Genomic DNA, 19,756 nt, shown 5'->3' with positions numbered 1-19,756 from the left:
GCGGGCTGTGTCCTGCCTTACCGCAACGCGTTCTTTGCAAAAATATTCAAAACAAAAGCCGAGGCCCACAACTCTCGCCAATAAGCATATTTTTAAAAAAAAAAAAAAAAAAAAAAAGTCAGTTATTCAAACAGATGTTCATTCATGAGAGTGCCTTTCCCCCCCGACAGGCTGCGGGCTGGCTGGAGGATCGGCTCCCCGGCCCACATGCCTCCACAGCCCCCCGTGCGCCCCATCCCCGCGCACCCCCACCCCCCCCCCCCCCGGCTCCGCCGCCCCGACTGGGATGGGATGAAGGATGGAAAGTTGAAAGAAGGCAGAAGCCGAGCGGTTTGCGCTCCCCCCACGCGCTGCCCTCCCTTCCCACCACTGCCCAATTTTATTTTCCTCTCCCTTCAGCAACAGTTCCCTCCTTACCTCGCCCTTCCCCCTTCCCCCCCCCCCCCAAATATTTTAAAATATACTGAAATACTTTTCTTTCTCAAGACCCAGCCAGAGAAAAAAAAAATAAACCTCCAGATGGCAAGTATAAACCTTCTGCTGGGGTTATGCACAAAATACCAGACACTTTTTTTTTTACTTTTTTTTTTTACTTTTTTTTTCTTCTTCTTAAATAAAGCGTTTCTGTTGGAAAGGGGAGGGGGGGGGGGAAGTAAAAAAATAAAAAGGCCCGAAGTGAGCCGGCACAGCCAAGTCCCCGCAATGCGGGTGTGAATGGGGCTTTTGGGGCATTTTCCCTTTTTTTTTTTACGCCTACTTTTGGACCCGCACCCGCGCAGCTCCCCCCCCCCTTCCCCGCCCTTTATTCTTCTTATTTTTTTTGCTTTGCGCTATTTTGACTTCACCCCAAACTTTTAAACCCTCCTAGCGCCCCCCCCCCAAAAAAAAAAAAAAAAAAAAGAAACCAAACTACACTAAAAGCCCCCCAAACGCGCCTTCGGCGGCCGAAGCGGCGGCCGCCCGCGGGCCCGCGCGGCGCGGAGGATGCTCGTCCCCGTCGCCACCACCGCCGCCCAACTCGCCCAAATTACACCTTTAATTGCCGCGCCCGCTTACCGCTTTCCCGTTATAGTAGTACATGAGGGAGTTGCCGCCCATGCCGGGGATGGTGTATGCGCAGTACATGGTCCCGCCGCCGTCCCCCTCCGCGCCCGCGCTCCCAACTTTTTTATTTCAAACTCGGCTTCTTCCCTTTTTTCACAACAATTCCTCCACTCGCATCTTCCCATATGGCCGGGCCAGGCGCGCTCGATATGCAAAGCAGGGCGAGACCATTCGCCGCGCGGGGGCGGAGGCTGCGCTCCCCCCCCGCGCCATCACCCACCCCCCACCCCCCACCCCCCACCCCCCCCCCGCGCCCGCGCACCGCCCCGCGCGCCCGCGCACCGCCCCGCGCACCGCCCGCGGAGCCGGGCCCATTACCGAGCGGAATACAAATGCGCTTAATTGCCTCCCCCTCTCCCTCCTTTTTTTTTTTTTAATTCTTTTTTGTCTTTTTTTTTTTTCCCTTTTTTTCCCCCCTCTTTTTTTTTTTTTTTTTTTGTTTTAATTTGATTAAAAAGCGAGTGGCAGGAAGGGAATCGTCTGATGCACATCTAATAACTCCGCCATCTGTCCGTGCTGCTGGCGCGCTCCCAGCATTGTGCGCAGCTGCCGCGCCCGCGCAGCCCCGCGCAAACCACCCCTTCCCCCCCGCCTCACCACCTCCCCCGTTAATTTTAATTTTTTTTTTTAGAAATTATTTTGTAAGTTTTAAATAATAAACAGCGCGGCCCCGTCCCGCTGCTGACAAGCATCGCCCCGCACACAACCGGGCGGGGGGGGGGGGCGGGGAGGGAAGGGGGGGATACAGCCCCCCCCCGCCGGGACTGACTCCAGCCTGCCAAATTCAGAGCATCACAGGAAAGGAGGGCCCCTGGGAATTGATCCCAAATGAAACTAAATCATTTGCATATGCCGAAGCAAATGCCATCCGAGCATCCAGCCAGTCTGCGGGCTCAACTTTAATAATTCAAAGCCCCTATTTCCTCGCTCCCCGGCGCGGCCGGCATCCATCGCCCGCAAAAAGCGCGGGGAACGCCATCCCCAGCCCACCCCGCAAAGTTGCCTTTTCCCCCGCTTTCCACCCGGATGGCCGTGCGTGGCCGTGGACGCGAGAGGAAGGGGAAAAACCGGGAAAGAAGGAGCAGAGGTTTATCTAACTCACTTGTTCTGCATTTATTCGGGAGGTCCCCGGAGGTTTGGGTAAACAGTACTTGAATTATAATCACACATTTCATTCAAATTTCATGCTTTGAGGATTTTTTCCTCATTAGAACAGTTAGTTGTCAATCTGACAAGATCACATTTGTAACCTTTAAACCACCCTCAGCGTAGAATACATAAGGCCAAAAATCCCAACGACGGCAGATGGGCGACAAAACGCTCCACCAGAAAGGCAGGAAAAAGGCTCCTCGGACCCAGGGCTCGGCACAGACCGGCAGAGCCTTCACTGCACCAGTAAATCCACTTTATAAAACCAGCTTCCTACCACTGTGGATATTAATGCTCCAGAGGTGAAAAACAACAAAGTGCTTTGATCATTTATTTAGCAAAAAAAACCCCCGAACTGGTGTTTTCAATACACCCCTAGAAATACTAGAAATAAAGCCCCTTCTCCCCAAACCCCCCCCCCGGCCTTTGCAAACTGCAAAGGAGCGTTTTTTCTCTCCTAATAAAAGCTGAGTTTCACAGCTCCACACAAAGTTCTACAACGAGCATTGCATTTTAGTGCAAATTTTACCACAGAATTAGGTTGGATGGACCTTTAACTCGTCTAACTTCATCGCTTTCCTGCCACGGAAGCGACCCCCTAATTCCCGCAGAACAAGCTTTTTCTGACTGGCACCGGCTAATTCGAAAATTTCCCGTGTCGATGTCTACGGATCATGGAAACGGCGAGAGCCCCGCGACTCTGCAAGGCAGCCCTTGAATCGTGACCAATGTGTCACGAAAATGACTGCAGATGATTTGGGTTTGTTTTTTTGCAACCTCGGCGCGGGGAACGGTCCAACTTAATTTGGATCCTGTCATATTAGTGCTTTCATTCGCCTGAATGGGAGAATTTCAGTATAAATATATTGTACACAACAGGATAAGAAGTTAATGCGGTTTGCAGGGAGTAAGCCCATAACTATAACATAATTCTCAACACATGACAATAAAAATTAATTACTTTAACATATCATATTTGCGTTCGACACATACATTGAGATAACTTTAATATATTTTCCTGCCTCGCTCGGGAACTTGTGATTGTCCCGGATATTTGATCCTTTTTTCTTTTTTCAGAAATAGAAATGTGTATCTTACATAAATTCCATAATATTAATAAACAGCCAGGAATACTATCGGAGAGATGCTGACCACGTGTAGGGCTTGGAAATGACGGAAGACCAGGCTACGCTGTCCTCCGCCGCCCATCCACCCCTTCCTACACCCCTCCGCCCCACCAGCCCCCCAACACAGCCCTGCTCAGGACACCCCCACGGCGTCATCCAGCCACCCCACGGCATCATCTGGCCATCCCACAGCATCGTCCAGTTGCCCAATGGCACCGTCCAGCTGCCCCACGGCATCGTCCAGCCTCCCCATGGCATCGTCCAGCCCCCATGGCATCATCCAGTTGCCCAATGGCATCATCCACCTGCCCCACGGCACTGTCCAACCCCACCAAAGCATCATCCAGCCCCCAAAGCATCATCCAGCCCCACCCCCCCCAGCATTGTCCAGTCACCCAATGGCATCATCCAACTGCCCCATGGCATCATCCAGCCACCCCACAGCATCGTCCAGCCCCCCCCATAGCATCATTCAGCCCCCAAGGCATTGTCCAGCCATCCCATGGCATTATCTAGCCACCCCATAGCATTGTCCAGCCATCCCACGGCATCATCCAGCCTCCCCATAGCATTGTCCAGCCCCCGAAGCATCATTCAGCTACCCCATTCCATTGTCCAGACCCACCATGGCATCATCCAGCCCGCAAGGCACCGTCCAGCCCCCCAACGGCATCATCCAGCCCCCAAGGCATTGTCCAGCTGCCACTTGGTATTGTCCATCCGCCCAACAGCATCATCCGGCCAGCCCATGGCATCATCCAGTCGCCCAATGGCATCATCCAGCTGCCCCATGGCACCGTCTAGCCTCCCCATAGCATTGTCCAGCCCCCCCCATGGCATTGTCCAGCCCCCGCATGGCATTGTCCAGCTTTCGGGAGTGCGGGTCTGCCATTGGCACAGACAGGGACGCACCTCCAGGGCCTGAGCTGGGCTAACGGGAGCCCATTGATTAAAAGAGCAAACCGCTAAAAATATAAGGGGAATTATCTGAGGAGAAGCAGCCTTTTTAAAAAATTAAATCTTTGTTGGTGTTTTAATCTCCAAATGCAGCGCTCGATGAATTTGCATCTGGCCGCGGCGTAGCCACGGTGGGGATTTTCGCTGAACCAGGCAAAAGCGGTTGTTGTGCGCTGGGTTTTGTGTTTGACGGGGGCTGCTGCAGAGCCAAGCTCCCCGGCAGGACTCGGCATCGGCAAAGGCGAGGATTTGCCACCAGGATTGTGCGCCGGCCAGGCCGGTGTGAGGGTGCACCTGTGCAGGACCCCCTGCAGCCCCCATGCCAGCATCCGTGCTGCCGAGCACCTACCCCCACATCTGGCGGGTGTCCGGCATCTTCCAGCCCTTAGTGATGCCGGCAATGCTGCAATTACGTCCTTCGTCTTAGCGAGAGGTTGGCGGTGTGGAGACGCCGAGGCGCAGGTGGGAGGAGTGACGTGGGGACAACGTGTCCCACCGCCCCGCGCCACTACCAGCACCGCACCGATGAGGAGCAGCAGCTTCCCCGTGGGTCTGCCTGACACAAGGGTCCTCTCCATCGCCCAAGAGATACTTGGTTTCCATGTAAAGGGTCAAGGATGAGTATTTAAACCTTTGGTTTGGTAAAAACAGTGTTATGCCGAACCCAGAGGGAATGCCACCAAAGGGCAGGGGACTTCAAAATACATACAACCTAAGAGATGCACAAAATGCTCCGATATTGCATTATTTCAGCACTTTCTGGGCTAGGCATCATTCTTTCAGCATCTTCTAGGTCCCCGATAACAGAACAAGGCTGATCAGGTGTAACTTATCCGTGTGCTTACGGTATAAACAGATTCCCTGAACGCAACACAAGTAGGGACAAATTCAGGTGGATATGGCACCTACTGTGTGGTAGTTAGATAACGCTAAAGCAACTGGATTCTGACAACATGGTCGCGTACCATGGCACCCCACGCGTGGTGGTGGTGGGGTGGGGTGCCATGGTACGCGACCATGTTGTCAGAATCCAGTTGCTTTAGCGTTATCTAATTTAATAATTTCTTTTACAGCCCTCCTGTTCCGTTTTCCGCTTGCACTGCTGGTCACCCTGGACCAGCCACCCAGGCAAGGTATGGCCAACTGGTGAACGGGGCGAGAAACCAGGTGGGGCTGCCTAGAAATCATCACTGCTGTAACATCTGTGATAGAATTTCAATACTTTGGTATATATTTACTCGTTTCCATTCTCTCCTTGCTTCTTTTGTGTCAGATCCCAGCGGCAAATTCCAGAAGATGGTGAGGAAATATTGGAGAAATCTAAGAAGAAGAAGAAGGAGAAGAAGAAGGAGCAGAAAAGAGAAGGAGAAAGAAGGAGAAGGCGAAGGAGGAGAAGAAGGAGAAGAAAGGAGGAGGAGAAAGGAGGGTTCTGCCACGTCTCCTGGCCCAGGAGGGGAGGAAGGAGGGAATGGGTCCCTGCTTTTCCAGCAGGATTTTCAAGACAGAGAATTCGGAAAGGGCCTCATCCTGTGAGCTGCTGAGCACCCTCCTCGCTCAACTGCACTGGGTGGCGTCCTCTCACCCCAACGGAGCGGCTCCACCACCGGCACACTTCGTGCCTGGAATCAGCCCTTCCAGAAAGCCACAGAAAAAGGATGCTGGCAGGAAGAGAGAGCAGTCATTCCCAACGCTACTGTACCTGAGGTCCTCAGAAGAGGGGCTAAGAAAGGGAGGCTATGTGCTGGATGACACGCTTGCAGTCACAAATTGAAACGGATTATGGTAAAATATCAAGTGAGATGACTAAAATAGCCAGTATTCCTCTAAGTCTGGGTCACTTGGATAATCTCACCCTTCTTAGACAAATCCTTGAGTGTAGTTATTAAAACGTACCCGCCGTGGGTGGAGAAGTGGCTCTGAATGCCCAGATGTGAAGAATTTTACCCAGCTGTAGCTTTTTGCCCCAGCTGCGTGACCAGGACCTCCGCTCAGAGGTCCCATGAAGACAAGCCCCACCTCGCGCCCCCCCAGCCTCTTCCGACCAGCCTCTCTCCTACTTAAGCAAAACAAAACAGAGAGAAGCAAAGCCCAGCTCCGTGCCCCCAAAGCCAGGTCTGTGTTAGGAGACGCCAGAGCTGAGCTAAAGGTTTGTTAAAATCCCAAGGGATGTCCGGAGGGGACGCAAACCGACTTGTGGAAAGCTCATCCAGATGTTGGGCAAACCAAGAACAAGTTGCACCATCATCTACCTTATACAGACGTACAGAGGGGGCACGATCTTGGCCAGTTTCTGGTTTTGGAGGATCCCAACCTGAGTTCGAGATTAACCTGCTGAACACTAGGCGACGCCATTTGTAATTATCTCTTTTTGTAACTCTTGCAACTAAAGGTAACACTTATTTTCCTGCAGTTTTGTACATTAATATTCTCCCTCCTCTCTCTCCAGGAAGATGTTCGCATTCAGATACTTGTGCACCATAGACTGAATGCAGTATAAATATCTAATTATACAGATGCTATATGAATAAATCAGATCCTAAAAGCCACAGTCTCTAAAAAACTACTTTAAAGCAGCCAAATGTGGATACATCTGCTTTAATATTACAGACTACCTATTGATGGCGATCCTCATCAACCCAATAATCCCACGCCTGCTTTCCAGGCTTCCCTGCCAGGAGGAAGCCAGCCTTTTCCCCGGCACTGAACTACCTCCTCTCGTTCTCGTTAAGGGGACAAACTCTCCAGCAGATGTTTTAAGCGGGCGCAGCTCATGGAGTGGCCCTGAGGGGTGGTTATTCCAGCAGAAAGCCGGGATTGAAGAGCCGGGGGCGCCGGCGCCGCCGCCTCAGCCTGCGTCTGAACCCCGAGAGCACCCAGAGCCACGCCACGACCACAGTCCTTGTCCCCACGGTTTCTTTGTGCCTGAGTCTGGTCATCGTGACAGCGCCTAGACTAAATTTCAAAATAATTTCAATAAAAGTACTTTTGCAGGTTTTTTTCTGAATGGAAATGGTTGGCCAGCTACGACTCGGGGGTGTCATGCCCAGTGCCAATTCCACTGAATTCTGGTATGTTTGTACGTATCGAACACGTTAGACGGGCGCATCCATAGGTGTAACAAACCAGGGGACAATCTTTGCAAGCATCCGCCAAGTTTAATCTGTAAAACATCAAACTTCTTTGACCTCAAATGTTACCCAGACTGTATTCACTAGCCAGCACATGAAGTTAATAACGTATTAAACCCCTAGATCAAAACTAGCTCTTGAAAACCAAAGCTGCATCCAATGGTTGCTTTCCAGACAAGCCAATTTTAAGGCACGGTGGGGTCGAGCGCATCCCCTCAGCTCCACTAGGAGCTGGGCAGGGCACGGGGGGCTTATCCATCGCCTTCCATAAAACTTCTCTTATCGAAAAAAACCAAAAAAGAGCATAGAAACATACTTTACAGTTAATCTATTTTAAACAAAACCGTCTATCTAAAATATCCATTTGCCACTAGGTTTATTTTTGACTACGCTGCTTGTGAAAAGCCAAAAGAGAAAGTTAAACCACATGGGCCAGGATTTCTTCTTGCATGAAGGCGCTATTGCCAATTTTTACCATTTTATCTTGAGTATCGGAGGGTTTGGTGGGCTTTCTTTTCTGGAAAGTCAGAGCTGCCGTAGTCATTGATTACAGGATGATCTCGGATTTCGCATTTTGAAGACCGAGCTTCTAACTCTGGTAAGCGTGGAGGAGAGCTGGGAAATGGGAACTCTGAGGCAGAAAACCTCAAAGGCTAATAAAGCCAACCCAATCTTGACTATTTTTAAAATCTCACGATTTCTTCTTTTGTAGATGGGAGGGCGGCTGACTCATGATATTTGAACCTTTGAGGTGAGCGATACTGCGACGGCTTCTCCACCTTGCCCTGGCATCATAAACAGGCCCTACAACGACTGCAAGGTGGCATCGGGCTTTCCAGCCCAAAGTCGGGAATTCTGCTGGCCCGGACTATGGGCCTGACCATCCCATGGGCTTCAGTTTGGGATTCACTACGGATAAGGACAGGAAATTGGGTTTAAGGTTCATTTCTGACATTTTCTCTCTGTTCCCAAGGCACAGAGGCTGAAGCGACGGGAGGTTCCTACCTGTGGAAATTACAGTGCCAGTACGAACCTACGGACATCGTACCATCGTTTAGAGTCCACTGGAGAAGTATTTGGTAAAATAAGTAACCAGAGAGAATTTTTAGTGTTTCACACAGTGCCAAGCAGTTCACCGACTGTCCACACCTCACAATAAACACGTAATTTCAGGTTATAAGGGATTATCTTTGCGTTTGCGGCTGAAGTACAGTCTAGGGTGACCAGTGCTCGTTTTGTGTCGCTGAGAGATTTCCACGCATTCCTGGTCAATCGTTCTCCATTAGCGATAGCTGCCATTACAAAATAAATAAATGGCTTTGGAAGTATAAGGCCATCAAGGACCTGATTTTACGTTCAGTCTTTAGGAAAAAAAATCACACTCTAATATAATGATTTTCATTAGTAATAATATATATTCTCCCAAGTGAGTTCAGTGTTTTATTAAATGATAAATACCTACTTGCACCAGAACTTCAAAAAAATATATATATAATTATGCTGTTGGACAATTACTTTTTAAAACAATACATGAAAAAAAGGAAAAAAATGTGGAAAAGGTAAGAAAAAGTTGTGGACACCATGCAAACGGACACATGGCTAATGTTAAGAATCAAAACGTGGCCTTTTTTCCAGTCACATGCAGCAATTTGTCTACATAGTAAACCGTTAGCAGCGCTGATCAAAGCACTCCAAAGCGTTTCTCACTACCCTCCTCTCTGCTAAATGATCTGCAGGACTGAACATAGATGTGGGATCCTGCAAACTCGGATTCCTTCCCACTCTGCCACAAGAATCCGGGGAGGGAGCGGGAGAGGAACGCTGCTCCTCATTTATTGCACATTGCCATATGGAAGATTTTCAGCTGTTACATAGTTAGGCCTCGCAGCCCCTCTATCTAGCAGTTAAATATTATTCTGTCACTGTTTCCCTTTGTGCAGACGGAGAAACCGAAGCTCGGAGAGGCCACGGGCACGGCGTCGGGGCTGCACTTCCATCGAGTCAATGGTGCCAAGGGGATCAGAGGCTGGGGCTCCCCAAATATGCTCCTCCGGCACAGGGTCTGCCAGGGCAACGCTCGGGGTCTCGGCCCCGACTCCAAGGGGAAATATGAAATACGGTCACCCTGGTCGCGGTGAGCCGTGACCTGGCTGTGTGGCGATGCACAAGGCGTTGGGGACGAGTAGGTGCCCGCGGCAGAGGAGGCTGGGCTGCCACAGTGGCTCTGAGCTCCCGGGATGCTCAGGATGAGGAGGGCACGTTTACACCTGCGTAACTTGCTCCCAAGATGAGCTTCATACTTGGTCATTATTTGTATGTGAAAATAACCCCCAACCTCAGAGAGCAAGGCAAAAGTAGGGGCAGAGATAGTGTATTTTTGGAAAAACTGGAAAACAGGGTAAATTCCTTTTGCATTGCCCACCCGTGCGCATCAGCCTTGGTACCAAGCGTACGGTTTGGTTTTGCTGCTGGGTGCAAGGATGGGTAGCACACAGAAAGGTGGGGTGGCCGGTCCTGAAGACCTCAAAGAATTAGGGAGGACACAGGGAAATCTAAACCCCGTCACGCTGGGAGAGCAGCCCAGGGGACGGGCAGGGCAGAGGGACATGGCACGGTGCGAGGTCTGGTCAAGGCGGAGATGATAAAACTGGGATGCTGCCGGAAGAAAGAAGGGAGGGCCCTGCGCAAGGCTTTCTCTAAGGATACTGCTCAAACAAAGACAAAAGAATCTGGAATAATGGGTACTTAACAAACAGAAAATACCGCTTGGTGATTCCAGACCCTACAAGAGAGTGTCCCCAGATCACAGGGAAAATAAGCGCTTGGGCGTCCCACCAGGCGAAGCACGGTGTTCTCCCAGCCCCAACTGCTGGGGTTGTGTTCCTGACTGGGGTAGCGCTCGCGTCACCTGAGAAGGAAGGATGGAATTAAAAGGGTTTCGCAAAAACTGAAAGGTTTCTGCTGTCCTGGCTCTGAGTGTGCGAGAGCAGCTCAGCTGAGCCGCAGCACAGGAGGCCTCTAGCACGTGTCTTGACATTTTATCAGGTTTACCTCTACATTAAGAAATATGGGAGATTATTCCCGAGTCAAAACTCTGTGTCCTGCCACAGAAAGCTTCACCTGATGTTCTGCCAGCGCCTTTTTGGTTTATTCATGTCTCCTTCCTCACAGTTGCCTCTCCTCCTCTACTAAACCACATCATTTCTCTTCCCTTTTGCTGCTTACACCCAGTTGCCCTTTAAACCTCCAGCACATTGCAAAAATTTCTGAAGTCCTGCTCGCTTTTCAAGAAACCAGCATCTGAACTTATTGCTGAAATCTCATTCCAGCACACGGGGAGAGGACCTAAATCCAGGCTGGGACTGGGGCGCCTGAAAAGCATCAGATCTTACCGAAGTCCCAGCTCCCCGATGCCATGCCGGACTGGGCCGTACCAACGTTACCATTTTTGCTTCTTACAGTCTTTTTTCCCCCTCTCTTTGCATAAAATCTTTTTGTCTCTAGTTCTCCAGGAATATCGCCCGGAGGAGGGAAACTGTCGGGTATCTATCTTTCCTTGGAGATCTTCAAACAAAAGATGTTTTGTGCAACATTTGTCAATTTTCCCATTAAAGATGAAGAATTGAGCTTTTGGAGTGAATTTTAACCCTTCGGATAGTAAAACTGGGTAAGAACAGAAGAAGGGGTAGGAAGGCAGGAGGGATGAGAGGATGGCACGCAGCGAACGCAGAGACGTGCTCCTGCACCCATGGGTGCTGCGCACGGGCCCTCCCCGACGGCCAAAGCGGGGGTTTACAGCCAAACGGCACCAAGGTTTGGACGTTTCTCTAAATACGGGCACAAGTCACGTTAATTAAGCGCCTCCTGACGCGACGTGTCTGTGTGTGATGTGCAGTGCACGCGGCGGGACTGAAGCGGGGCCGAGGGTGTTCCTGTGCGCGGCGGAACACCCCCGGAATTTGGCCTTACAATTTTCTTGCTTTTGTAGGTTTGCCCCTTAATGGTGTTTGAACATGCTTTTGTGGTTTAATACCGAATTGCACAGTACAGGAAGATAATTAGTGGTAAGTATTAAGCAGTTTATGTTCTTCTGTGATTAGAGAATAAGTCTGTGAGGTCTTCGGGCACTAGTTCCACGATGTTTTATTTTTACTACGTAAAATCCTTCAGGAGAAAAGGGCGTTTGTACCTTTGATTTCATTGGGTTTTTCACGGTGAACAACGTGCTAAAACGTATCTCGCAACCTGGCCGGTTGGACTAAAGATGTCAGGCTGCTGCCTCCTCTGATACGAAGTATATGATTTTGTGAGTAATTAGGGCCACGCGGCGGTTTCACTGTGTATTTTATATTATATCAATTATGCATATTTTTTATTTAGATACAAAATGCACGCACTTAAAATACTCAGCAAACCACGTTTTTACAGAAGAGCCCTCTCACTGAAATGACACGCTTACACTTTCCCATGAACTTTTCCTTTCAGCAATCCTAATTAATATCCCAAAAGCACATTTTTCAATTATCCGAATCCAGATGCTGTATTAAAATACGTATTTTTATACCGCAGCCGTTCCTAGAAACCTCTGTCATCCCGCTGAGCCGGACCTGAAGGGGTTACAGCCTGGCTGAACAACGGCAGCCAAAAAAAGGCACCCAGAGCCGAAAAAAAGGCACCCAGAGCCGAAAAAAGACTCCCAGAGGTGATGTCAGTCGCCAGAAAATTCCCTCCCAGGTAGGCAGCAAGCTCGGGAAACAAGGTCCAACTTCCCCGGTGCTGTTTCCTAACACTGTGCCATATTCCCCTCGACTGCTCAAATTCACACTTAAATGCCTAACACATGTCAGTGCCAACTTCTATAACAAAATATGGTTATTTTGGAAGTCCTCTAACACCGCTTTTGCTCGAAAAGGAGTTAAGGTACAACCAGATTAAGAAGGAAATCAACTGCTTGCTGATAAATTCAGTCAAGCCAACTCTTGGGATTTTATCAGGAGTCTGGCAGTATTTCCTGTTCTTTTCGGGTCGTATTTTGTTCTAAAAAAAATAATCAGTAATTACATACAAATCTAGATTTCATTAAAAATAGCAATTTCAAGCCCTCATAGCTGTGGCCAAAACCTGAAATTGTGATCAGAGCACAGCTAAAAGTTCCGAAAATATCAAAGACAACCATTTATACGTTTCCCAAAGTCTGCTGAATTTTGGGAACTCGCCTCTCCGGAATCCGAGCCCAGATGTTTAACGTGTTCCTGGAGGCCGGGAATGGCCTCCAGGTGCCGTCCAAGCCGGGTGGAAACGGGAAGCGACAGTCCCCAGGCCATCCCTGGTGACAAGGAGCCGAGGCGAGGGACAATGCCGTCCCTCGGCTGCCACCCCCGCCTGGTTTTAGGTGCCGCCTCACCGGTAATTTTGGTAGATATTATTTTTGCACTTGGAACGTCCTTGGTTATTTACTGCAGTAGCCACAGCAGAGCAGCCTTCAGCCATGAATTAAGCGCAGCTCGTTTCTTCAGCCTCCATAATAACCCAGAAAATGGCCCTCGCGTTTGAAACTCTTCCTCCAAACATCACACGCCAGGAAAAGCCGAAGGGATGGCTATCGGCAGAGGCAAAACAAACCGGGAATAGCCTCGCAAATAATACAAGTTTGTGCTAAAAACTCAGGCGCCGCAGCCCCACGACTGGCAATGAAGTGGTTAACAGACATATGCTGTATAATTAGGAGATGCATTAATGATTATGAATAGTAAATGACTTGGTGCAAGGAAAAAAATCTAGTCAAAAGGGACATGCACCTATCTTACATGTTTATTAGAAACTGGATATAACTAGAGAATTCTGCTATTAAGAATCCTGCGTTATTGGTGTAAATACTTCCAAGGGTACATCAAATTGTAATCTTTCATACGACATCCATCAAACCAGGCTGGAGATTTTGACAAACATTAAACACAGTAAGGAGGCAATTATGTATGCATGATTTAATCTGCAACTAATTAATATGCAAATTTATTCATATGTTAGTTACTAAATTAAAAATGCAAAGAAGCCCTTATGGTGATTCTCAAAATTTTGCACAAACAGAACATTTAAAATATAAGAAAAAATGAAGTTTTTTGGAAACCTGCGGCATACTTTTAATCTTTGGAAACCTGTTGCACGGAGATGGTTCAAAAATATTTACTTAAATACCGCAGAATGATAAAAGGCGCGTTAATTTTATGTTGGAACGCGGTGGCAGAAAGGTTAAATACGGATCTCTGAAAGTCTTAGGAGATGTGCACTAATTATCAAACAAACTGTATTCTAGACCCAACTCCCACAGCCTGCAAAAAAATTCCGGCTGGGCACAACCCGGGCGTCTTTCTGGCATTTTGCTGCATTTGTGGACGCGAATCCAAGTCCATTTTAACACCAGCCGATCCCCCCCCCCCCGCTGCTCTTGGAAGCCCTTTGACGGTCAGTGACACAAAACCCACACTCCCTTTGCACCTGAGTAGGTTTTATGTTCCAGAAATCTTCTGGAAAGATGCAAAATAAGAGGTGCGAGGGAACTAATTGGGTGAAGGCGGACAGAAACTGCCTTTAATTTTTTTCCAGCTGCATCTTGAAAGAAATACAAGGATGCAAACAAGAAGCAGACATTTAGAACATTGCCCGGAGAATTGCTACAGCTATGATTCAGAGTACTTTCTACCCCCTAGTAGGTAAGTAAAGAACAACAATTAAGTATACATTATACCATTGTTTGTGTTTTGAAGAGAACTAGGAAGGCACAGGTTTAACGTGCCAGCATTTCCTCGCAGCAGTATTTCCAGGGAGAGTTCCGCCGTATTCTGAGCTCCGGCCGCGGCGCTGAGGCTGCGCCGGAGCAGCCAGCGACGCCAAAACACGAGGCGCGGGTCGAGCGCGGAGCAGCGCACAGTAAGTACTTCCAGGCTGTTTCCTGGGCCAGTGAGCTCTCACTATTTCTTTTTTTTCCCCCTCCTAAGGTACAAAAGCCACCATCCCTGCTGCAGGCCTCGCCAGAGGAGGAGGCTGGCATTGGACTGGTTTGGCCCCCGGTGCCGTGGCCGTGCTGGGACAGCGCGGTCCCTCGCCCCGACCCCCGTTCCCGGTGCGGCCCCGAGCCCTGTCTGTCCCAGGGATGTCCTGCCTGGCACCGGCCACCCACAGGGATGGGACACGGGGGGGGGACCCCGAAGGCGGGTCCCCGCAAGAGCAGCTTCATCTGCTGGGTGGGACCACAGGTAGTGCTACCACCCCAGCGACATTCCTCCTTACAGCAACGATGAACTCTGCTTCGATTTTAATCACTACGGGTGTACGAGCCCTTCCTTCTCTCGCGGTTCGCTGCTGCAGAGCTCTCTCAGGGTCAGGAAAAAGCAGCCAAAGATCAAATTTACCCAATTTGAGGGGGAAAAGTCTAGACTGGAACGGAAAGCTGCAGCAAAATCGCTTTGAAAATACAAGCAGGCTCCGTTGTACATATTTAAATCTACTTTGTTGCGCCTCGATAGGTGATTCTTGATTTTTGTTTAGGCCAGAACCAAATGTAAGGCTTTTAAAAGCTTAAACGTACACATTTATGCATTCATTACACAGTGTTAAATCTAATTTGTTCTTTTTACTGTCACAGGAAGCACATGTTTAAAGCAATCTGTTTCCTCATATGAATGCTTTCCTGTCTGTTTGAAAAAAATTGCAACACACTTTACCCCAAGTAACCAAGAGGTGATCATAAATATCCCTAAATAGCATTAAACAGATATGAAAGACATTAACACTTCCAGAATGCCAAAGTAGTATTAAAAAAAATTCTAACAGATGCTCCTAGGTCAAAAAGTGAAATGTGTGTTTCCTGAAAAAACACTCTCATCAGAATCATAAATGAACTGTGAGCGGAGAAATGAGGTGTTGCAGAGCAAACGAGAGGATCTTTTTGGTTAAGGACTCTCGCACACTATTGCCAAAGTGTGGTTGCAATAAAAGAGCCAAAATTAAAGGCGAGTTTGCTGAAAACCAATATCCTTTGTACTCCACCAGGTGGCAATGACAACAAGGGAGGGCTGCGGTCCTGCCCGGTGCCGGTGCCAGCCCAGTGCCCGCCGCGCTGGGAAGGGCAGGCTCCGCCACGCTGGACTGGGACCAAGCGATTTAACTTTGCCTCTTCACTTTGTGGCTTGCATTTGGCAGGGAAAAGATGTTCTCATCTGGAAACCTAGTCAAATCGGCCGTAAGATGCAAATCCAGCTCCAAATACCCGGCTCGCCGAAGCCCCTCTCGCTCCGGAGCAGAGCCGGGCCCTTCCCTGCCTGGTGGTCTCACTGCAGCGCCCGCGATGCACGGTGGCTACCACGGCACGGGGCTTTGAGGCACCTAAAACATCCACGTCCTTATTATTTGCTAAAAAAGCAGCACATAAGGGAGCCTTTGAGCCTTTAAATTTACGGCGTAGCGAGGACGGCATGGGTAAAACGCCCATCCCTGAGCCATCCCAGCCCTTAAAGCCGGCGGGTGGGCTCTGGGTGCCGAGGGAGCTGTGCCCATGGCCAGCTGCGGAGCCCCGGGAGCCACCCCGGGCACCTGCGCGCCCTGGGGCAGAGCCAGAGATTAAACCCGTATGTATTACATCCTCATGCCTTAAATATGCGGCGCCGACAAACGTGAGCATGGAAGATCGCCGAGCAGCGGCACGGCTGGAAGGAGCTCTCCCAGGAGCCGAGACAAGGGTATTCCTCAGGAGTTTCTCAGGATTTCCATCAGAAGAGCGGGTGACCATGGCCCAGCAGAAGCCCGGGGAGGTGGGGGGGGTCCAGGACAACCCGTCCCCTTCTCCTGGAGGGGCCCGTGGGGCCGAAGCTTTGGGAAGCAAAACGCAAGACGTGTTTATGGGTGTAAAAGCGCGCCGGGGCCGCTGTGGTGTCCCCTCTGCCCGGGCGCTGGCTTTAACCGCTTGTTTGGCCTGTCGAAAGGCGCTGTATGCCATTGAAAATAAAATAACAATAAAAAAACAACCAGCCATTGTCGGCCTCCGAGGTTTTGTGCCAAGAAACTGTCAGGGGAGCTTTGCTATGCATTTAACAACGTTAATAGTTATTGGAGCTCTTTATGCAATTTTTTTTTTTCCCCCTATATTTTCGCTATGCTGATTTTTTTTTGCTCATTTACCGCTTCAGTGTAAAGGCAAAAAAACCCCAAACCAACAACTTCAGAGCAAAAATTAATGTTCCTCTGATAAAAGGCAGAGACTCTGTTAACAAATGTGGTGCAGTCAGAGTGCAAGCGTATCAATCTTGCCAGAGTGTCTTTAACTTCCACAGATAAACTTCTTCATTAATGTCCTCCGCACACTGCAGCGCTCTCCCCACCCCGACCCCGCGTCCAATCCGTTCGGAAACGGAAGAAAAACTTGAAGCGAAGGAGAGGAAGTAAATAAATCCCCAGCCCCAGAAGCCACCCTTTCCTAAAACCACGTCGGAAAGGCCTGGTACAAGATAGGATTTAAATGCTTGTATCTTAAATGCTGAACTGTGCTAATCAGAGATCTGAAGGCGCTGCACCGCTTGTACTGAATACAATCTACAGATAACATTTAAAGAAAAGCTACAAAATCGAATTACTGCACAGAATTATTTTTTTTTTTTAACCTTTAAATGCCTTTTCCTAACAATCCTCCTCAAGTTCAAACAGAAAAATGTAAGTGCCGAGTTTTACACTTGTGAAACTCAGCCTTTAATTCCCAAATGAAAAAAAGAATTGGAAACGGTTGAAGGCTGGATGTGAAATCGCCGTGCATTTTTACACTTATTTCCTGAATAAACCCTATTTTGTGAGGGATCCTGGCTGAAGGGAGCAGAGGGGCAGCTCCCCCGCTCCCCAGGGCTCCGCCAGCCGCCGGGTCGCCCAGCACGGGATTTTCTTTTGTTCTATGGGGAACCGTACAACGCTGATGCTCGCTATGTCTCAATATACAGGTCGACGAAAAGTTTAAATCAAAAACGCGTGTCGGGTTTAGGGGGGATAAAAGGCGCCGGGCTTAGGCAGGCAGGGCAGGTTTCAGCCCAAAAACCAAACCAAACTCTCTCCGCTCCTCGGGCACCATCCCAGCCGCGGCGGAGAGCTAAACACCGCTCTGCCTCAAAAGCCATTTGAAAAGAACTGCCTTAGAGAGGCCGGCGAGTATCTACCGCCTCTCCTTTTGCCCTTTTTTGCGGGCACTTGGAAATCCTGTGCCTTTGGTGGCCCAGAGCTGCAGGCCAGGGGCCGGCGGCGCGCCGTGCACTACCTGCAGCACTCTGAAGAGGGAGTCTCTGCCCAAGCTAAACAAAAAACCCCGCTGATCCCACACCTCTCCCACCAGCTGCTAAGAATGGGCCACAACTCTTCAGCCCTGGATCTTTTTTTTTTTTTTTTTTTTTGAGTCCCAAATAGTTGAACATTCAGAAGGGTGTGAATTTTTGAGGTGAAGGTTTTACCTTTAAATATAAAGTAAGGCCAAAGAAGAATACACGTATCGGACCATCGCTTTCCAACCGATTTTTCATGTTGAAAATATCCCGTAAAATTCACTAAAAACTAAAAATTAAGACATTTTAATCTCTGCCTTTTGATCTATTTGAAAACATTTTTTCTGCAAAACGACCTCTTAATTTCAGATCGGACTTTTAACCCATCAGCCTCACCGGTGTACAGTAGATTTTAGCATTTCCTTGGTTCGATTTCATTTCATATATGCTAAAGCTGCATTTCCAATTTTATTTATTTATTTTAAAGCAAAAAAGCAGAGCTTGGTTATAACTGGAAAAAAAAAAAAAAAAAACCTGTGTGGAGTTTAATAAGGTTCTAATTTTATTATGGAAAAACCCCCGAATGCTAATGCAGTAGGAGTTACATGGCTGGCCAGAAGGGCGAGGAGGGATGCGAGCCAGGCTGCTTGCCCTGGGGCCACCGGATGAAGAGGACCTTGTCAGCCCGATAACGCGGGGAGCCGAGAGCCCGGTCGCCGGCGGGGACCTGGGCAGTCCTGGATTGGACTGGGGAGAACGTACGGCTGCTGCGAGGCGGGGGAAAGCCAAGTAGCCTCGGGCAAGTGTGCTGCGGTGCATCACACAGGTCCAGCCTCACCTCCGTGGGCTCTCAGACCTCAGAAGTCAATGAATTCTATTAAAATATTATAATAAAATTATAATCCTGTTATCCCCTCCTTAATCCAGCTCCTACCTCGCTCCCTCTCACTTGATGCAATCGTTAGCCAGGTCCCAGTGAGATGCCTCCAAGCTTTTCCCCCCATCCTACCCCACTTGGGTGCCTCTCTCCAGGAAGGTCCCAAGGAGGCTCCAACCCACATCACTCGTCCTCAAAAGACACCCAGAGCAGGTTCCGCCCCCCAAGCAGGCACCATACCACTGCCCCAGTTTGGCAGCGGGAGTGCTCCTGCATGTCTCCACTGAGGGACAACCCACAACCCACCGCTGAACCCCAGGAAGCTCCAAAGCACCCAACAGGTCCAGCGTGGAGAACCATCTCCAAAGATGCTGGCAACAGCGACAACATCATCATCCCAGGACCGGCCGATGTTCTGATCTGACGGGTGTCACACGGAGAGACGGGGACACTGTATTTGTTTTGGAAAACTCCCACTGAAGTCAACTGTTTGAAGGGAAATACAAATGTTTTTTCACTTGAGGTAGGAAGTCTGCAAAGCCTGCACAAAAAGCACAAGCAGTGCTTCCTCACCTCCCAGCAAAACTATCAAGGCTTCTCCCGTGGAAATGAGAATAAAGCTGTGGAAAAACTCCAGGTGGCATCTCAGTAGTATTTCTCTTTTCTTGATTTTTGGAACCAAGCAGGTGTTTCCTTAGGATGTACAACTGAGTCATACACTTCCTTATCTGTCTGGCGAGCAAGGTCAGAGCTGGTGCACCGGTACGTACGCACAGCCGCGAGTGCGGATAGATGGCTCCAGCCTAAGAGGGGACACCTTAAATTAAGATGAAAAAAAGAGGCTCTTGCCATTAAAACTGAGGCTCGGGAGATTTTACCTGCTGATCCCTCAACAAAATCAATTAATGTTTCAGTTCCTCTCTTCTCTTTAACACAACTGAGATGACATTTGACTTCTCCCACTTTTTATTCTGGCTGCAAAATCTTTCCCACAAGAACTCTCTCATTATCTAAATTCCAAATGACGTGTGACAACCGTCCAGGCCGTGGTTGCAATCCCGCTCCTCGGTGCAGTGCAGCTCCTACTGACAGACCCTCTTCCTCCGCCCCGAGCCCACTCGC

General features: G+C 49.3%; 1 protein-coding gene across 24 annotated transcripts in view; it reads right to left on the bottom strand.

Moving 5' to 3' along the window:
• The window catches only part of LOC128901944 (transcription factor 4), a 236,692-nt gene that overhangs the window by 66,376 nt on the left and 150,560 nt on the right, over positions 1-19,756 (bottom strand). For 2 of the 24 annotated variants that reach the window (XM_054184127.1, XM_054184131.1), the window contains exon 1: positions 1,057-1,292. The exons of 20 other annotated variants lie outside the window; for them this stretch is intronic. In XM_054184127.1, the coding sequence (XP_054040102.1) occupies positions 1,057-1,125 (69 nt within the window). In that variant the 5' untranslated portion in view covers positions 1,126-1,292. Of the gene's footprint in view, positions 1-1,056; positions 1,294-19,756 lie in introns of those variants that run through there. 2 more of the 24 variants (XM_054184128.1, XM_054184126.1) reach the window with 2 other exon arrangements.

This window comes from Rissa tridactyla, chromosome W, assembly GCF_028500815.1.
Source record: "Rissa tridactyla isolate bRisTri1 chromosome W, bRisTri1.patW.cur.20221130, whole genome shotgun sequence".
Taxonomy (NCBI): domain Eukaryota; kingdom Metazoa; phylum Chordata; class Aves; order Charadriiformes; family Laridae; genus Rissa; species Rissa tridactyla.
Note: the sequence above shows the minus strand (reverse complement) of the source record. Positions and strands in the feature narration are given on the sequence as shown.